Consider the following 17,242-nt stretch of genomic DNA (forward strand, 5'->3'; position numbering starts at 1 on the left):
CCAGAAGATTTGCCCTTCCTAATGCAAATGGAGCAGTTCTTAGAGGGTGTTCCTGAGGAAATAGAAAGATACATCCTAGATGGGAAGCCCAAAACTGTAATCGAGGTGGGGGAGATTGGAGCCAAATGGGTGGAGGTGGCAGAGAAGAAAAAAACTGGTTGGAGTGGATACCAGAAGGGACAACCTCAGACCACACCCTACTACCGGGGGCAGCCCAAGGCCTCACCTACCCCCCAAGGAACCCTCCAGACACCTTATCGTCCTGCCACACTGTTCTCCAGCAACCCACCTCGCCCCAGTGACCTGTCAGCTGGACGATGTTTTAAATGTAATGAGCCGGGGCATGTAAAGGCCAACTGCCCCAAGAACCCCAACAGATTACAGTTCATTGCACCAGAATCACACCAGAGGTCCTCAGGCCCAGATACCTCCCAGATACCCTCGGAGTGGAGGGAAACTGACAGTGGGCGGGAAGAAGGTCACCACATGGAGGGACACCAGAGCACAAGTGTCGTCTATCCATGCTTCCTTAGTGGACCCCAATTTAATCAACCCAGAGATCCAAGTGACCATTCAACCCTTCAAGTCAAACCCTTTCATTGCCTACAGCCAAGTTGCCTGTCCAGTACAAGGGCTGGTCAGGAACGTGGACTTTTGCAGTCTATGATGATGATCCCATCCCCATACTGTGGGGGAAGACTTGGCCAATCATGTGAAGCGGGCCAAGAGGGTGGGAATGGTCACCCGCAGCCAGGCTAAACAAGCTGTCACGCCTAGCTCTGTTCCGGAAACTTCTACCGGGACCTGGTCAGAGGTGATGGCCTAGGGTCCAGGTCCAATGTCTGCAACAGAAGTAGTGGATCCAGTCCCAGAGACCCAGACAGAGCCAGTCCCAGAACCGGAACCAGCAGAATAACTAGCACCAGACCCATTGCCAGCACTGAATCCAGTACTTGCAACCCCAACACCAGAGGGCCCCACCGAACCTGAACTGGCAGCAGCCGATAACCCTACACAAGAGGCTCAGCCGGAACCTGAACCCCAACATAGTGCACCAGCAGAGAGGGGTTCACAGTCAACAGAAACAGCCCCCTCTCCTACATCACTTCCAGAGGGACCAAGCATAGGTCCACAATCCAATGAGGAACTGATGTCCCCAACATCAAGGGAACAGTTCCAGACCGAACAGGAAGCAGATGAAAGCCTCCAGAGAGCTTGGACGGCGGCCCGGAGCAACCCACCGCCTCTCAGCTCTTCTAATCAATCCAGGTTTGTTGTAGAAAGGACTTTTATGCAAGGAAACTCTTTCTGGTGGACACCAGGAAGACTGGCATCCTCAGACAGTTGGTAGTTCCAACTAAATACCGGGTAAAGCTTGGCCCATGATCATCCTAGTGGCCATGCTGGGGTGAAGAGGACCAAAGACCGTTTGCGGAGGTCATTCCACTGGGAGGGAATGGGCAAGGATGTTTCTACCTATGTCTGGTCTTGTGAGGTGTGCCAAAGAGTGGGAAAACCCCCAAGACCAGGTCAAAGCCCCCCTCCAGCCACTCCCCATCATTGAAGTTCCATTTCAGCGAGTAGCTGTGGATATTCTGGGTCCTTTTCGAAAAAGACACCCAGAGGAAAGCAGTACATACTGACTTGCATGGATTTTGCCACCCAATGGCCTAAGCAACACCAGGGCTAAAAGTGTGTGCCAGGCACTAGCAGACATTTTTGCCAGGGTAGGTTGGCCCTCCGACATCCTCACAGATGCAGGAACTTATTTCCTGGCAGGAACTATGGAAAGCCTTTGGGAAGCTCATGGGGTAAATCACTTGGTTGCCACTCCTTACCACCATCCAACAAATGGCATGGTGGAGAAGTTTAATGGAACTTTGGGGGCCATGATATGTAAATTTGTAAATGAGCACTCCAGAGATTGGGACCTAGTGTTGCAGCAGTTGCTCTTTGCCTACAGAGCTGTACCACATCCTAGTTTAGGGTTTTCACCATTTGAACTTGTATATGGCTGCGAGGTTAAGGGGCCATTACAGTTGGTGAAGCAGCAATGGGAGGGATTTACACCTTCTCCAGGAACTAACATTCTGGACTTTGTAATCAACCTACAAAACACCCTCTGAACCTCTCTAGCCCTTGCTAAAGAAAACCTACAGGATGCTCAAAAAGAGCAAAAAGCCTGGTATGATAAACATACCAGAGAGCATTCCTTCAAAGCAGGGGATCAGGTCATGGACTTAAAGGCACTCCAGGCCCATAAAATGGAAGCCTTGTGAGAAGGGCCATTCATGGCCCAGGAGTGCCTGGGAGCTGTTAATTATCTCATAGCATTCCCCGCCTCAAACCAAAAGCCTAAGGTATACCATATTAATTCTCTAAAGCCCTTTTATTGCAGAGAATTAAAGGTTTGTCAGTTTACAGCCCAGGGAGGAGACGACGCTGAGTGGCCTGAAGGCATCTACTACGAAGGCAGAAGTGCTTGCGGCATGGAAGAGGTGAACCTCTCCATGACCCTTGGGTGTATGCAGCGACAGCAGATCATGGAGCTGTGCACTAGCTACATGCTGACATTCTCAGCCACCCCAGGACTGACTGAACGGGCATACCACTCCATTGACACAGGTAATGCTCACCCAATTAAAGTCCAACCTTAACGGGTGTCTCTTCAAGCTAAAACTGCTATAGAACGGGAGATCCAGGATATGCTACAGATGGGTGTAATCCGCCCCCTGGAAGTGCATGGGCATCTCCAGTGGTTCTAGTTTCCAAACCGGATGGGGAAATACACTTTTGCGTGGACTACCGTAAGCTAAATGCTGTGACTCACCCAGACAACTATCCAATGCCACACAGAGATGAACTATTAGAGAAACTGGGACGGGCCCAGTTCATCTCTACCTTGGACTTAACCAAGGGGTACTGGCAGGTACCGCTAGATGAATCCGCCAAGGAAAGCTCAACCTTCACCATACATGTCGGGCTGTATGAATTTAATGTACTCCCTTTAGGGCTGCAGAATGCACCTGCCACCTTCCAAAGACTTGTAGATGGTCTCCTAGCGGGATTAGGAGAATATGCAGTCGCCTACCTTGACGATGTGGCCATATTTTTGGATTCCTGGGGAGAACACCTCTAACATCTACAAAAAGTCTTCGAGCGCATAAGGGAGGCAGGACTAACTCTTAAGGCTAAGAAGTGTCAAACAGGCCTAAACAGAGTGACTTACCTTGGATACCAGGTGGGTCAAGGAACTATCAACCCCCTACAGGCCAAAGTGGATGCTATCCAAAAGTGGCCTGTCCCAAAGTCAGAGAAACAGGTCCAATCCTTCTTAGGTTTGGCCGGATATTACAGGCAACTTGTACCGCAATACAGCCAAATCGCCGCCCCACTGACAGACCTAACCAAAAAGAAACAGCCAAATGCCGTTCAGTGGACCAAAGAGTGTCAGAAGGCCTTTAACCAGCTTAAAGCGACACTCATGTCTGACCCTGTGCTAAGGGCCCCAGACTTTGACAAACCGTTCCTAGTAACCACAGATGCCTCCGAACCTGGTGTGGGAGCAGTTTGAATGCAGGAAGGACCGGATCAAGAATTCCACCCTGTAGTGTTTCTCAGCAAGAAGCTGTCTGAGAGGGAAAGCAACTGGTGAGTCAGTGAAAAAGAATGTTACGCTTTTGTCTACCCTCTGGAAAAGCTACGCCCATATGTTTGGGGACGGCGTTTCCACCTGCAAAGCGACCATGCTGCGCTACGGTGGCTTCATACTGCCACGGGAAATAACAAACTTATTCGGTGGAGTTTAGCTCTCCAAGATTTTGATTTCGACATCCAACACATCTCAAGATCTCCTAACAAAGTGGCTGATGCACTCTCCCATGAAAGTTTCCCAGAATCAGCTGGTTAAAATTTGTCCTTGAGATGTGGAAAATATTGTTAGTCTTTATATTCTTGGTAGTATATTTAGAGGTGCATGTGTCTTATTAACTCTGTTTTCTCCTTGAGCTCCAGGAAGAAATCCCAGCCAGCGTTTCACCCTATCTGTGATTTCGGGGCCATGTCATAAATATAAAGGGAAGGCTAACCACCTTTAAATCCCTCCTAGCCAGAGGAAAAAACCTTTTTCACCTGTAAAGGGTTAAGAAGCTAAAGATAACCTCGCTGGCACCTGACCAAAATGACCAATGAGGAGATAAGATACTTTCAAAGCTGGCGGGAGGGAGAAACAAAGTCTCTCTCCGTCTGGGTGATGCTTTTGCCGGGAACAGAGCAGGAATGGAGTCTTAGAACTTAGTAAGTAATCTAGCTAGATTCTGTTTCTTTAAATGGCTGAGAAAATAAGCTGTGCTGAATGGAATAGATATTCCTGTTCTTGTGTGTTTTTTGTAACTTAAGGTTTTGCCTAGAGGGAGTCTCTGTGTTTTGAATCTAATTACCCTGTGAGGTATTTACCATCCTGATTTTACAGAGGGGATTCTTTTTACTTCTATTAAAATTCTTCTTTTAAGAATCTGATTGCTTTTTTCATTGTTCTTGAGATCCAAGGGTTTGGGTCTGTGTTCACCTATGCAAATTGGTGAGGACTTTTATCAAACCTTCCCCAGGAAAGGGGGTGTAGGGTTTGGGGAGGATTTGGGGGGGGAAAGACATTTCCAAGCGGGCTCTTTCCCAGTTATATATCTGTTAGATGCTTGGTGGTGGCAGCGATAAAGTCCAAGAGCTTAAGGTAAAATAGTTTGCACCTTGGGGAAGTTTTAACCTAAGCTGGTAAAAATAAGCTTAGGGGGTTTTCATGCAGTTCCCACATCTGTACCCTTGAGTTCAGAGTGGGGAAGGAACCTTGACAGGACTGTACAGCCACTGTAAATAAAAGAACACAGGTGAAGCACCTGCAAGAGGCACCTGAGACCCTTTCTTTTGCCAGCCCAAGCACAGGAACAAGGGGAAGGAAACTTGTGCCGCCCTGTGACAGCTAAAAGGAATCATTATGGTCACTTTGTCTGACGTTAGAGGAAGGGAACCAAAAGAGCATTCTAAAGCACACGCTACCTATGAAATACAGAGCAACCCCTCCTCCAGGTCCCACTGGTGCCATGAGGCTAGATTGGCTCAAGGCTTCCTGCCCACAAAAGAGAGAATCCCAGTTTGTTTTCTGAGTGTGGATTTTTCATGCAAGTTCCTTAAAACCAGATGCTCCTGGGTAAGGATGTGAATGTTAAGTAGCCTCTTGTTGCATTCTGCAAGCATAAGAGTTTTGCTCTGACAATTCTGTACAAGATCTCCCCTCCCTCCATTGTTCATAGACTTCAAGGCCGGAAGGGACCATTGTGATCATCTATATGATACTGTATGACACAGACCAGAGACCTGCCCCACAATAATTCCTGTTTCAACTTGAGTATATTTTTTAGGACAACATCCAACCTTGATTTAAAAGTAGTCAGTGATGGAGAATCCACCACGACCCTAAGTTGTTCCAATGGTTAATTCCCCTCACTGTTTAAAAACTTGCACCTTATTTGCAGGCTGAATTTGTCTAGCTTCAAATTCCAGGCACTAGATCATGTTAGACCTTTGTCTGCTAAATTGAAGAGCCCTTAACTTATAAAAGATTTTTTCCCCATGAAGATACTTATAGACAGTGATCAAGTCATCCCTTCACCTTCTCTTTGCTAAGCTAAATCGATTGAGCTTTTGGAGCTCTCACTGTAAGGCAGGTTTTCCAATCCTTTAATCATTCTTATGGTTCTCCTCTGAACCCTTTCCAATTTCTCAAAATCCTTCTAGAATTGTGGACACCAGAACTGGGCACAGAATTCCAGCAGTGGTCGCACCAGTGCCAAATAGAGAGGTAAAACAACCTCTCTACTCCGATGCACTATTCCTGTTTATACATCCAAGGATTACATTAACTTGTTTGGTCACAGTTGGGCCCAGATCTGCAATTGGATTCTTAAGCACCTAAGAAGTCACTGGAACAGCACTGGTATTCACAAAACCTGAGTTAGGTGCAGCTGCTCCCAGTACAATGAACGGGGAGAAACAGATGCCTTAGAATAGGATCCACAAAAGCCAGCACATTAGGCAGGGAGACATCTAAACTGGCCAGTATCAGATGCCAACAAGAGGGGTGCGTTCGAAGTCCTGCCCCTCCAATGCAGATAGGCCCCTGCAATGCAGGCTGCAGGGAGGCTTTTAGCTTGGCTTGGAACTTGTCTCATGGAGTCAGGTGGCTCAGGCCCCCTAAGTTGTTTCTTGTGAGAAGGAGAGAGGTGCCTGCCTCACTCTGCATAAAATAGTCAGAGGAGCAGACCGTGGAGGCAGGGCCTGCCTTATAACTTTTAGGCTAGGCATGTGGTTAGAGCTCTAAGTGGAGATTTGGGAGACCCAGGTTCAAGTCCCCCTTCTCTCAAAGGGGAGACAGGCTTTGAACAAGGTGAGTGCTCCAACCACTGGGCTACCGGATAATCTAACAGGGGCCTTCTGCAATCTCTCCTGCTGAAGCCATTCCACTGTGGATCAAATAATGAGTCACTGTGCCAGAGAATCTGTAGCCTGGTGGTTAGGGCACCCAGGAACGAGCCTCCGGGTGCAGTCCCCTGGCTCCAATGCCTACTGGTTCTCAGGGGCATGCCTACTAGATCAGGTGCCACAGGCAAGCAAACATGTATCATCCCCTGGTTTGTGGGTCGCTCTGGGATTTAGTGGGGAGATAGGTGTCCAGGCAGCTGTGTGCATTGCCAGAGGCAGAAGCTGAGGTGTGGAGGGAACTTTTACCCTGAAAACAGGGGTTGAATGAGTTTAGGTGCCTGCAGAAACAGAGCAGGGTTTTTGTGGAGCCTATAACTGAGATTTAGGTGCCTACTTATCTTGTGGATCTGGGCTTGGAACTCATGTTCAGCTGATTATCCACCATGTGCCTTTCAGAATCACTGCTTCCCATGATTCATAGATATTAAAGGTCAGAAGGGACCATTATGATCATCTAGTCTGACCTCCTACACAATGCAGGCCACCGAATCTCACCCTCCCACTCCTGAAATAAACCTCTTACCTATGTCTGAGCTATTGAAGTCCTCAAATCATGGTTTAAAGAAGAGTCCCCTTCCCTGAAAGTACAGCCCATGGTATTTGTTCCTAGTCAGGGGAAAGCAATGTACACAAGACGCATTCTCTGAAAGTCATCAAGGGCTGGGCTCAAACTCACAATACACAGGTTCACTGGCCATAGCACGTCACCTTCAGCAACCCCGGCTGCTCTGCTCAGCCCCAAAGGCTGCTGCACTTTCAGGGACACTGATTTTGAGTACCTCACATGTCAAGTGCCCACAGTGAAACGGTTATGGATCTTAAGAGGTGCTAGAGCCAATGGGAACTGCGCCTACCTGAAGTGTCAAGCTGGGTTCCTAAAAAATGGATGATATCAGTGAGGCCACTTTTTAAAAATGTGTGCCATTAAATGGGGTCAGCTAGGAAACATGAACACAAGCGTGACCAATTACAGGGTATTCTATTCTGGTGCACAGTTAGCAGCTAGGAAGACATTCATATGCATTTGTCAGCTCCTAGAAGGACCTTAGCTTAAATTTGGAAGCTAGAAGCATAAATACTTTAAAGCAATTCCTTTCACTGCTTTGGGAAAGTTACTGTTAACTCTATGAGGGTCATTTCAGGGCAGTTCCCAAGAAAGAGGCAAATAAAGTGCATAACAAAACCTGTCAGGTATCACAAAGTGGCACTGTTACACATAGTCTCCAAACCCTTTTCCTAGGCATGTGAGCAAGTTTTGATTCTTGGGATGATATACTGTGCTTTGTTAGTTTTGGATTATGCCAGGTTTGGAGTAGAGGCAGCTTCGGGACAGGAGAAGCTGCGCGAGAAGCAGGAGAGATTGCCCTCTAAATTAAAAAACAATGAGGAGTACTTGTGGCACCTTAGAAACTAACAAATTTAGTTGTTTTTGCTGATACAGACTAACACGGCTACCCCTATGAAACTTGTCTGTAAATACAGTCTGCTCGAGACAGAGCTGCTGTCTGGGAACTAGTGTGGGGTTGAGATTCCTAGGAGAAGGGATTGCGCTGCATGCAGTTTGTCCTTCTCATGTCAGGATTGGTGTACTGCAGTTTACTCTTACAGTGTATACAGACTGATTTCAAACTTAAGAGTATGTTGGTAATAGCTCAAGTTCAGTGGCCACAGCATGTTACCTTGAGTCACCCATGTGTGATGAAAACCAGCAGGCTGGAAACCCTCATGGATAATCACTGATTTCTCCCCAACTGTGAAGCCAACCTGCAAAACTTCAGACAACTGCTACTGCTTGACAGAGGGGTCAGGCTGGTGTCAGAAGGGGATACTGGTGTCAGAAAAGGTGGCATCCAGAATAGGCATCCAGGCTGTTAGTGCAACTCTCTGTTCTGCTGTGATAACAAAACCACCCATCAGAAGTGTATCTGAGTCCAGAGGGATAGAAATCCTGCTTGTACATGTAGCAGCATAATAATTAACAATATACACCCAGTGCTTAATCTGTAATGAAAGAGGTGCCGGGGCTCAAGCTGACCAGCTGGAGAGTGGCGGCTGCTGGCTGGGCGCCCAGCTCTGAAAGCAGCACTGTTGCCAGAAGCAGCACAGAAGTAAGAGTGGCATGGGACAGTATTGCCACTCTTCCTTCTGTGCTGCTGGTGGCGGTGGCACTGCCTTCCGAGTTGGGCAACTGGAGAGCTGCAGCTGCTGGCCAGGAGCCCAGAGGTGTCAGGGCTATGAACTGCCAAGCCTCAAGGTGCCAGGGCTCAGCCCCGGCACAAATTAATCACTGCCTGCACAATTATAAAAGACAGAAGTGACGATATGACAAATCTGTTTCACTAAAGATTTACCGTAGGATTTTGGCCATGGGGAAGTTGTTGTCAGCATGCCAGATGACACAGTTATATTACAGGCTGTCAAACATGTGCACTTAAGATTGTAGGAAAAAACCCTGCAGCGTATAATACAAACATAGGAATTTCCAGACGGGATCAGACCCAAGTATGGACCTAGCCCAATATTCTGTCTCTCACAATGGCCAGCACCAGCTGCTTCAGAGGATGGTGTAGCAGATGTGGGAAAATATGCCCCCATATTAGGTCTTCTCCTGGTCTCTACTAGCCAGAAATTGGCTTCAGACCTGAAGTGTGATGTCCATGTAAATGTCCAATCCTTTTTTGAATCTTATTAAATTCTTGGCCTCAACAACTTCCTGAGACAATGAGTTCTGAGAAATAATATGTGACCATGTAATAAAACACAGCATCCTAATGCTTAAGCAAAAGGGGGCAATTAAAGATGCATAAGGGATCCCTTACCTGTGGCCTTTCCTGGCTTTCTCATGCTTGACTGGAGTGATGGGGTGCCACCTAGGAGCTGGTGCCACACTCAGTCCTGCAGCTCTTTCTCGCTCTCTTGCCGTCTTGCAATGATTACTCCCAGACCAGAATGCTCAGACCAACATTCCTCCTTTGTGGGGCTTATTTCACTAACTCAAAAGTACACACCTTTAACCCTTCCAGTTCATCCATCTTCTGGGAGCCCAGATGCTAATCCAGCCTCCCTCTAGGCATCCGGACACTATCTCCTGTCTGAGCCCTAGCACGATCCCTGAACCAGGCTAAGCCAGGCAGGTGAATGCCTAACTTCCCTGCAAGGCCTGATCTGGTAGGTGTGCTCAGAGCATGCCTGGCAGCCAGGGCCCTCCCAAACCCAGAGAAGGTGCCGACAGTATAACTCAGAGCCCAGAAGTTAGCACTCAGCTGGGATGTGGGCCAAACAGGTTCAATTCCTCCCTCTGCATAAGGGGGGAGGGAAGAGGATCTGACCAGAGATCTGTATACACCCCCTTATTGCTCCTGCTGGCCCTTCCAGTCTCTTCCCCCTGTCTCCCTCCTGCCCCCTCTCCGCTCCCCTCGGGCTGGGAGACTCGGTCCCTGGCCCGGCCCGGGCCGGCCGCTCTCCCGGCGCTGGCTCGGCTCCTGCCGGCGCTCACGGGGGCAGAGCCGGGGGGGGGGGGTCAGGGAGGGCAGCAGCTCCGGGACTCGCAGACCCCCGCCCCCCCGGGAGCAGAGATGGGTCCCCTCCTCCGGCTGGACACAGAGGGCGGTAGGAAAGGGCTCTCCCCACACAGACCCCGCTGGGGAGGGGACAGGAGGATCAGCGGCTCCGGATGGAGCAACAGTGTCTGACCCAGGAAGTGCAGCCTCCCGCCCCGCCCCGCCCCGCCCCGTAGCAACAGCCAGAGCCTGCCATCGACGGCAGCTAATGGGCTCCTGGGAGCAGAAGCGCGGCACGGGGCGATCCGGCCAGAGCCCTCCTCTCCTGCCTGAGCAGAGAGAAACCTCCAGCGCGAACCAACCAGACAGAGCCCCAGCGAAACCTGCCCCCTGCTGCCAGCCAGGGCTCGGGGCAGCCCTCGGGGCCAGGTGTCCATCAGCCCAGACCCCTTTATCATACCCCAGATCTCTTCTTTTCCTGTAAAATCCACCCCCTGGCAGAGAGCTCTGGCTCCTCCCTTGGGGCTGGGTACGTTGCTCCCCCACATGCCGCTGCTGGAGGAAGCAGTGCCCCCTCCTGGTTGGTGTGGTGAGGTCTCCCCCTTTTCCAGTCTGTTTTAAGCCCTGCAGCTGGGCCAGGCCCTCAGTCTCCTGTGGAATCTGAGGAGGAGGCAGAGGCTGTGCTGGGTCTCATGGCTGGGGGTGATGTCAGGCTAGCCCTTTGTGTGCTCAGCACTGTGCCAACCCTGAACACTCCTGACACTTGTCCCTGGGGCTTAGTGCAGCAGCATGCATGACCCAGCTCCTTGTTGGCCCTCCAGCTCTGCCTGGGTACTGGTCCCCATGCCACCCTTGCTCATGCCAGCACAGTCAGGAGAAAGGACCCATCCTGCTGCTCCCAGTGGGGTTCCCATGCACCCTGGTCTGGGTGGGGAGCAGGAGCCCTCAGCCTGTTTCCAGCTGGCCTGTGCCAGGACAGGAGGTGAACATTTCTCTCCCCCAGTGACTTCTGGGGGCTCTGGGAGGACCAGCAGCTCCTCAGAAGGTATTCTGGGAAAAGGTCCTAGAAAAGTGCAGATTCAGTCATCCACAGAGGAATCAGTGACTCTGGGTCACAGCCTATGGACCTGACCAAAAGCCCATAGTAGGCAAAGGAAAAGACTCCCACAGACAAGGGGGACTAAATGGCAGAATGAATGGCCACAGTAGGGTACTGCCATTCACTACACAATTAGAGAGTTGGGAAAATGTGATTTCAACAATATTTGTGATGGTGGCAGCTCATGCTGGTTTCTTCCCAGCGGGGAAAGGTTACAGACCGTCTTTCTGCAGCAGCCTGAAACCCTCAAAGCTGGGCTGGCTGTCAGGGATAATTATCCCCTGAATGTGCAGGGGGCAGTACTCGCTCACCAGCCTGGGAAGCCCCAAAGCCTTGTCTCAAGCTGCCTCCCATACACTCAGGGCTAAGGTGAGGGGTGCACTCTGCCTGCTGGGCACACAATGGGTGGGGGTCAGGGCGCTGGAACAATTTGCATAAGTGGGGTTGCCCAGAGCCATTGAACCAAATTGTAAACCCTGTGTATGATGGAAACCACTTCAAGTCAGGGTGCAGCAGAACCCGTGCACCCCTAGTTCCAGCACCTATAGTGGGGGGACACCCCGACATCAGTCACCCACGGCTTTGTGCAGCAGATCAGGAGCCTCCTGGTCCCGAGCAGCTCCAGCCAGCGGCAGGGCAGCCAGATAGCCCAAAATACCACAAGCCGCAGCTGCTAAAAACCCCTGCAACTGTCAGTTTACCCAGGCCTTGGCCACACAAGAGGGGGGGGAAGGCTACTCTGGTATCTCAGGCGGAGCTTCAGGGTCAGACTCTAAAGCTACTGCCCCACCTCCAGGATGGGGGGAGGGGGACACTGTCTTTGGGGACTGGAACCAGCCTCGGGCTCTGATGACACCAGCTCCGGAGCCGCAGACGCGAGAGACCTGGGGGAAAGGGCTGGGGCCGGGCAGGAAAGTTACCTTTCACTAACGGCCCCTCCTCGCCCCAGCTCTGCTCCCGGGCGGGCGGGGGTCTGCGAGTCCCGGAGCTGCTGCCCTCCCTGACCCCCCTGGCTCTGCTCCCCTGAGCGCTTGCGGATCCGAGCCAGCCCCGGGAGAGCGTCCGGCCCGGGCCGGGCCAGGGACCGAGTCTCCCAGCCCGAGGGGAAGGGGCGGGAGGAGGGAGACAGGGTGAGTGTGCTGCTCCACGTGAAATTGCATGCACATTACCTAATGAGATAATTTGCATAAATGTAGAGGAACATAAACTGCAGCAAATGCTTTATTACCCCTGCTCTGCAGAATGTATCAAGTAACCGGAGTGTGTATCCTTGAATTTACCGCAGAAACCACATCTCCCTCCCAGTGTGTGTGAGAAGGTCCATTGGATTGAAGTGCTGACCTGCGGAAGAAAGGCTTTGTCTCTTCTCTGCCCCTACATTGCAGTAACGCTGGCTCAGCTCCAGGCGGGGTGGAGGGGATGGAGTGGAGAGCCAAATGATGAAAGAATAACTGAGTTTTCAGTTCAGTGGCCTAAAAAAATAACAATAATCATAATAATTAATAAAAAATTGTGTTTTGAACAAAAACTGATTCCCCCCCCCTCAGTTTTTCTCCTTGAAAGAACATTGTTTATGTCCAGTGCCATTTTGAAATGAAATGCCAAAGTGGTTAATTTAAAAAATGTGGAAAAATAATTTTGGGGGCAAAACTACTCATTGAATTTGCTTGGATTGAGCAGATAGTTTTGGTGGCCTGAAAAATGCATTTTTCTGTGAATTTACTATTCCTCAGAGAAAATTTGGCCCGGCTGTTTTGTAGTAGTCACACAAATGGGACATCAGTGTTTTTACCGCCATGTCACCTGACTGCTTACAGCACAACTAGATGTTACGGTGGTGGTAGAGTTAGTTGCCTGATTCCTGTCCATCCTAGTGCTCCAGTTGTGGCTACTAATGGTGGAGCTGCTCCTGTGTGGGTACACTGGTGGGAAATTTCCAGAAGAACACATCTACTCTAGACAAAGCCAAAGAAGCTGGGTTTAAAATCCTGGAACAGTCTTTGTGACATGTTATCAGCCAATATGTAACAAACCCTGATATGGTCTGTTCTCTCCCTCCTGAGCAGGATTCCAATGCCCAGACTTGATCTGACATCCCAGCTGGACAGAGGGGAAGCACCCTGGCTCCAAGAAAAGGGAGCTCCTGAGTGGCAACTGCACAGGTGAGGAAGTGCTTAAACCAACTCAAAAGGCTTCCAGGCCTCGCTCTTAGTTCTGCCTCAGCTCAGGTCATTCAGAATTGTTACCAGTACGTGTTGTAGTCTCATGGCAGATGTCACTCGTGGCTTCCCATCCATCCTACCTGATATCTGGCCACTAATCCTTCCTCATGAGATTCATAGATTCTAAGGCTGGAAGGGACCACTGTGATCATTTAGTCTGACCCCCTGTATAATACTGGCCAGAGAACTTCCCCAAACTAATTCCGAGAGCAGATCTTTTAGACAAACATCCAATCCTGATTTAAAAGTTGTCAGGGATGGGGAATCCTCCATGACCCTTGGTAAATTGTTCCAATGGTTAATTACTCTCACTGTTAAAAAAAATTCTGCCTTATTTCCAGCCTGAATTTGTTTATCTTCAACTTCCAGGCTGTTGAAGCATGGTTTTCCCCGATATCCTCTTTTCTGTGGAACTCAGTTCCTGATTTTCAGTTTTACCAACAGAGATTTTAGTTTGGTTTTTATCCTTGTGAAAAACCCTTCCCCATTCCCCTCTCTCAGGTTCCCATGCCCACCAGCACAGGGATTGACTCCTGTCTAGATCCTCTATCCCTGCAGGTTACGGGATGGTGAGGGAAAACAGGGAAGAGACTCCTCTGCAGGCAGGTCCAGAGCAAGCGGCACCACAAGGGAGGGGATCTGGAAGATCCGAAGGGAGTGTTTCCAAGAGTCCTGAGCAGGAAAAAGCCTGTGACCATCAGAGTGAGCCAGTCATGGAGAATGGAAACCCTCTAAGGAAGAGAGGGAATAAATTCACTCACAGGACAACCAAGACACCTGAAGAAATTGACCAGCCATGACACCTCAGTGGAAAGAGATCAAACGTGGTGAATGCGGGAAAAGCTTCCTTTGGAGATCCAGGCTGATCACCCATCAGCGACTACACACAGGGGAGAAACCCTACAAGTGTGATTGCGGGAAAAGCTTCAATGAGAGCTCAGCCCTTAGTGTGCACCAGAGGATCCACATCGGAGAAAAGCCTTTTATATGCCCTGACTGCGGGAAAAATTTCACTCAGAGCTCAAACCTCGTTCAGCACCAGAGGATCCATACAGAAGAGAAACCCTACAAGTGTTGTGACTGTGGAAAAAGCTTCAACGACAACAGGCACCTCATTAGACACCAGGCAGCTCATGTTTCTGGAGAAAAGCTATACAAGTGCCCTGACTGCAGGAAAAGCTTCAGCCAGAGCTCAGACCTCATCAGACACCAGAGAACCCTCTCAGGAGAGACTCCCTATAAATACCCTGAGTGTGGAAAAATCTTCAGTCAGAGCTCGAACCTCAGCACCCACCAGAGAATCCATACAAGAGAGAAACCCTACACATGCCACAACTTCAGGAAAAACTTCGGCCAGAGCTCAGCCCTGACTAGACATCAAAGGATCCACCTGAGTTAGCCCTCCACCTTCGGGGCCCTGCTCCATCCAAATCAGTGACGAAATTCATGGTGTGAGGGTTGGTTGGGAGCAGGAGGGGAAGCCTCTGGTCACTGGGATCATTGGGAAACAGAGGATACTGGTGCTATTGTTATTTGCAATGCCTCCTTGTCCTGGAGTGTCTTTTGGCTGTGTCATAAATATAAAGGGAAGGCTAACCACTTTTAAATCCCTCCTGGCCAGAGGAAAAAACCCTTTCACCTGTAAAAGGTTAAGAAGCTAAAGATAACCTCGCTGGCACCTGACCAAAATGACCAATGAAGAGACAAGATACTTTCAAAGCTGGCAGGGGGGTGGGGAAAACAAAGGGTTCTCTCTCTCTGTCTGTGTGTTGTTTTTGCCCAGACCAGAGCAGGAATGCAGGTTAGAACTACTGTAAAGGGCTAATAAGCAATCTAGTTTGATATGTGTTAGATTCTGTTTTGTTTAAATGGCTGATAAAATAAGTTGTGCTGAATGGAATGGATATTCTTGTTTTTGTGTCTTTTTGTAACTTAAGGTTTTGCCTCGAGGGATTCTCTATTTTTTGAATCTGATTACCCTGTAAGGTATTTACCATCCTGATTTTACAGAGGTGATTCTCTTACTTTTTCTTCAATTAAAATTCTTCTTTTAAGAACCTGATTGCTTTTTCATTGTTCTTAAGATCCAAGGGTTTGGGTCTGTGTTCACCTGTGCAAATTGGTGAGGATTTTTATCAAGCCTTCCCCAGGAAAGGGGGTGTAGGGTTTGGGAGGATTTTGTGGGGAAAGACGTTTCCAAGTGGGCTCTTTCCCTGTTATATATTTGTTAGACGCTTGGTGGTGGCAGCAATAAAGTCCAAGGGCAAAAGGTAAAATAGTTTGTACCCTGGAGAAGTTTTAACCTAAGCTGGTAAAAATAAGTGTAGGGGGGTTTTCATGCAGGTCCCCACATCTGTACCCTAGAGTTCAGAGTGGGGAAGGAACCTTGACATGGTAGCAGAGTAGTGGGATTAACTTGAAATCATTTTGAGATCAATTTGAGATTTTTTGAACCAGAAGCACAGATTTTTTAAAAGGAAATATTCTTTTTTTCCTTTGGGCTACTGGAAAGCAGGTTTTAAGCTGAAAGCAGTTAGAGTTTTTTTTTGTCTCTGCTTGGGGGCCAGAGCAGAGACAAAAGGGAATTGTCTTTTGTGAGCTGGAGTTTTCTCTACCTAAAGGCAGGGTAGTTAACCTCCTGCAGGGAAATTCACAAGTCTTCACAGACCTGAAGTTGTTTTTTACCTAAGAGCAACTAGAGGGGTTTTCTATCTATTTGCCTGGAGACAAAGGTGTTAGGTTTTTTTTTTTTAAGGATTTTTCTGTAGGCTGACAATCACTATCAGAGAACATAGGTATCTGGTTACAGCACAACCTATATATATATATAGTTTTTTGACAAGCCAAGTTTTTTTTTGTTTGTTTGTTTTTCTTTCTAACTCTCGGGTGTAAAGTTAGTTAAAAACATGACAGAGCCCAAGGCAGAAACAGCCAAAGAGGCTGCCCACAGGAGAGTACTGGAGGCAACGGAAAAAGAAATGGAGGAGAGGGAAAAAGAGAGGAAGCATGAACTGGAGTTGGAGAAGGTAAGGGCTGAGCGGAATCTACTGGATAACCCTAACAATCCTTCCCTAACAGTCCACAAATGGGAGCGACTATGTCCACAGTATGATGAATCCAGTGATATTGCTGAATATTTTCTCACCCTTGAAAGACTGTGCACTCTCCATAAAATTCCTGAAGCTCACAAGATGACCACATTGGTCGCAAAATTAACTGGAAGAGCTCTGGACATATTCAAAAAGATGCCTATTGATGAGGCTTCTGACTATAATAAGTTCAAGGATTTGGTTTTAAAGCAATTTCAAATTACATCTGAAATGTACAGAGTAAAATTTCGAACCCTTAAGATAGGGCCTGGACTAAGTAATGTGGCTTATCTAAACCAGATGAAGGATCTGTTAGATAAATGGGTCCAAGGAAGGGGTGTCACTAGCTTTGATGGAATGTGTGATTTGATAGCTCAGGAGCAATTCCTGAATATGTCCAAGGAGGAAATAAAACAGTGTTTATGGGATAAGGAAATGGACTCAGCAGAAAGTCTTGCTTCTTATGCTCATCGATACGAACAGTCCCAAACTGCCAGAGAGGCGGGGCAAGCCGGAACAAAACGGGTGGAGGGAGGAGAGAGGAACAACCCAGCTCACAGTTGGAGCGGATACCCGAAGGAACACCCTCAGACCACACCCTACTACCAGGGGCAGCCCAAGGCCCCAACTACACACCAAGGAATACTCCAGACACCTTATCGTCCTGCCACCCTGTTCTCCAGCAACCACCTCGCACCAGTGACCCGTCATCTGGACGATGTTTTAAATGTAATGAGCCAGGGCATGTAAAGGCCAACTGCCCCAAGAACCCCAACAGATTACAGTTCATTGCACTGG

General features: G+C 48.9%; 2 protein-coding genes across 3 annotated transcripts in view; one reads left to right on the forward strand and one right to left on the reverse strand.

The window, feature by feature from the left end:
• LOC141999011 (uncharacterized) overlaps positions 1–9,924 on the reverse strand; it is a 30,466-nt gene extending 20,542 nt beyond the window's left edge. Inside the window, 1 exon segment of the mRNA XM_074972089.1 lies at positions 9,354–9,924. Coding sequence (XP_074828190.1) covers positions 9,354–9,378 — 25 coding nt within the window. The 5' untranslated portion in view covers positions 9,379–9,924.
• A 637-nt stretch (positions 9,925–10,561) lies between these two features.
• On the forward strand, positions 10,562–15,331 carry LOC141999006 (uncharacterized). 2 transcript variants are annotated; one of them, XM_074972082.1, is made up of 3 exons: positions 10,562–10,623; positions 13,200–13,295; positions 13,897–15,331. In XM_074972082.1, the coding sequence occupies exon 3, from the start codon at positions 14,152–14,154 to the stop codon at positions 14,752–14,754; it is 603 nt and encodes a 200-aa protein (XP_074828183.1). In that variant the 5' UTR covers positions 10,562–10,623; positions 13,200–13,295; positions 13,897–14,151; the 3' UTR covers positions 14,755–15,331. The 2 variants fall into 2 exon arrangements, with proteins under 2 accessions (XP_074828183.1, XP_074828185.1); XM_074972084.1 differs by lacking the exon at positions 10,562–10,623 and having other exon boundaries at positions 12,913–13,295; positions 13,914–15,331.
• The last annotated feature ends 1,911 nt before the right edge of the window (positions 15,332–17,242 follow it).

The sequence above is a fragment of the Natator depressus genome, chromosome 14, assembly GCF_965152275.1.
Source record: "Natator depressus isolate rNatDep1 chromosome 14, rNatDep2.hap1, whole genome shotgun sequence".
NCBI classification, from domain to species: Eukaryota; Metazoa; Chordata; order Testudines; family Cheloniidae; genus Natator; species Natator depressus.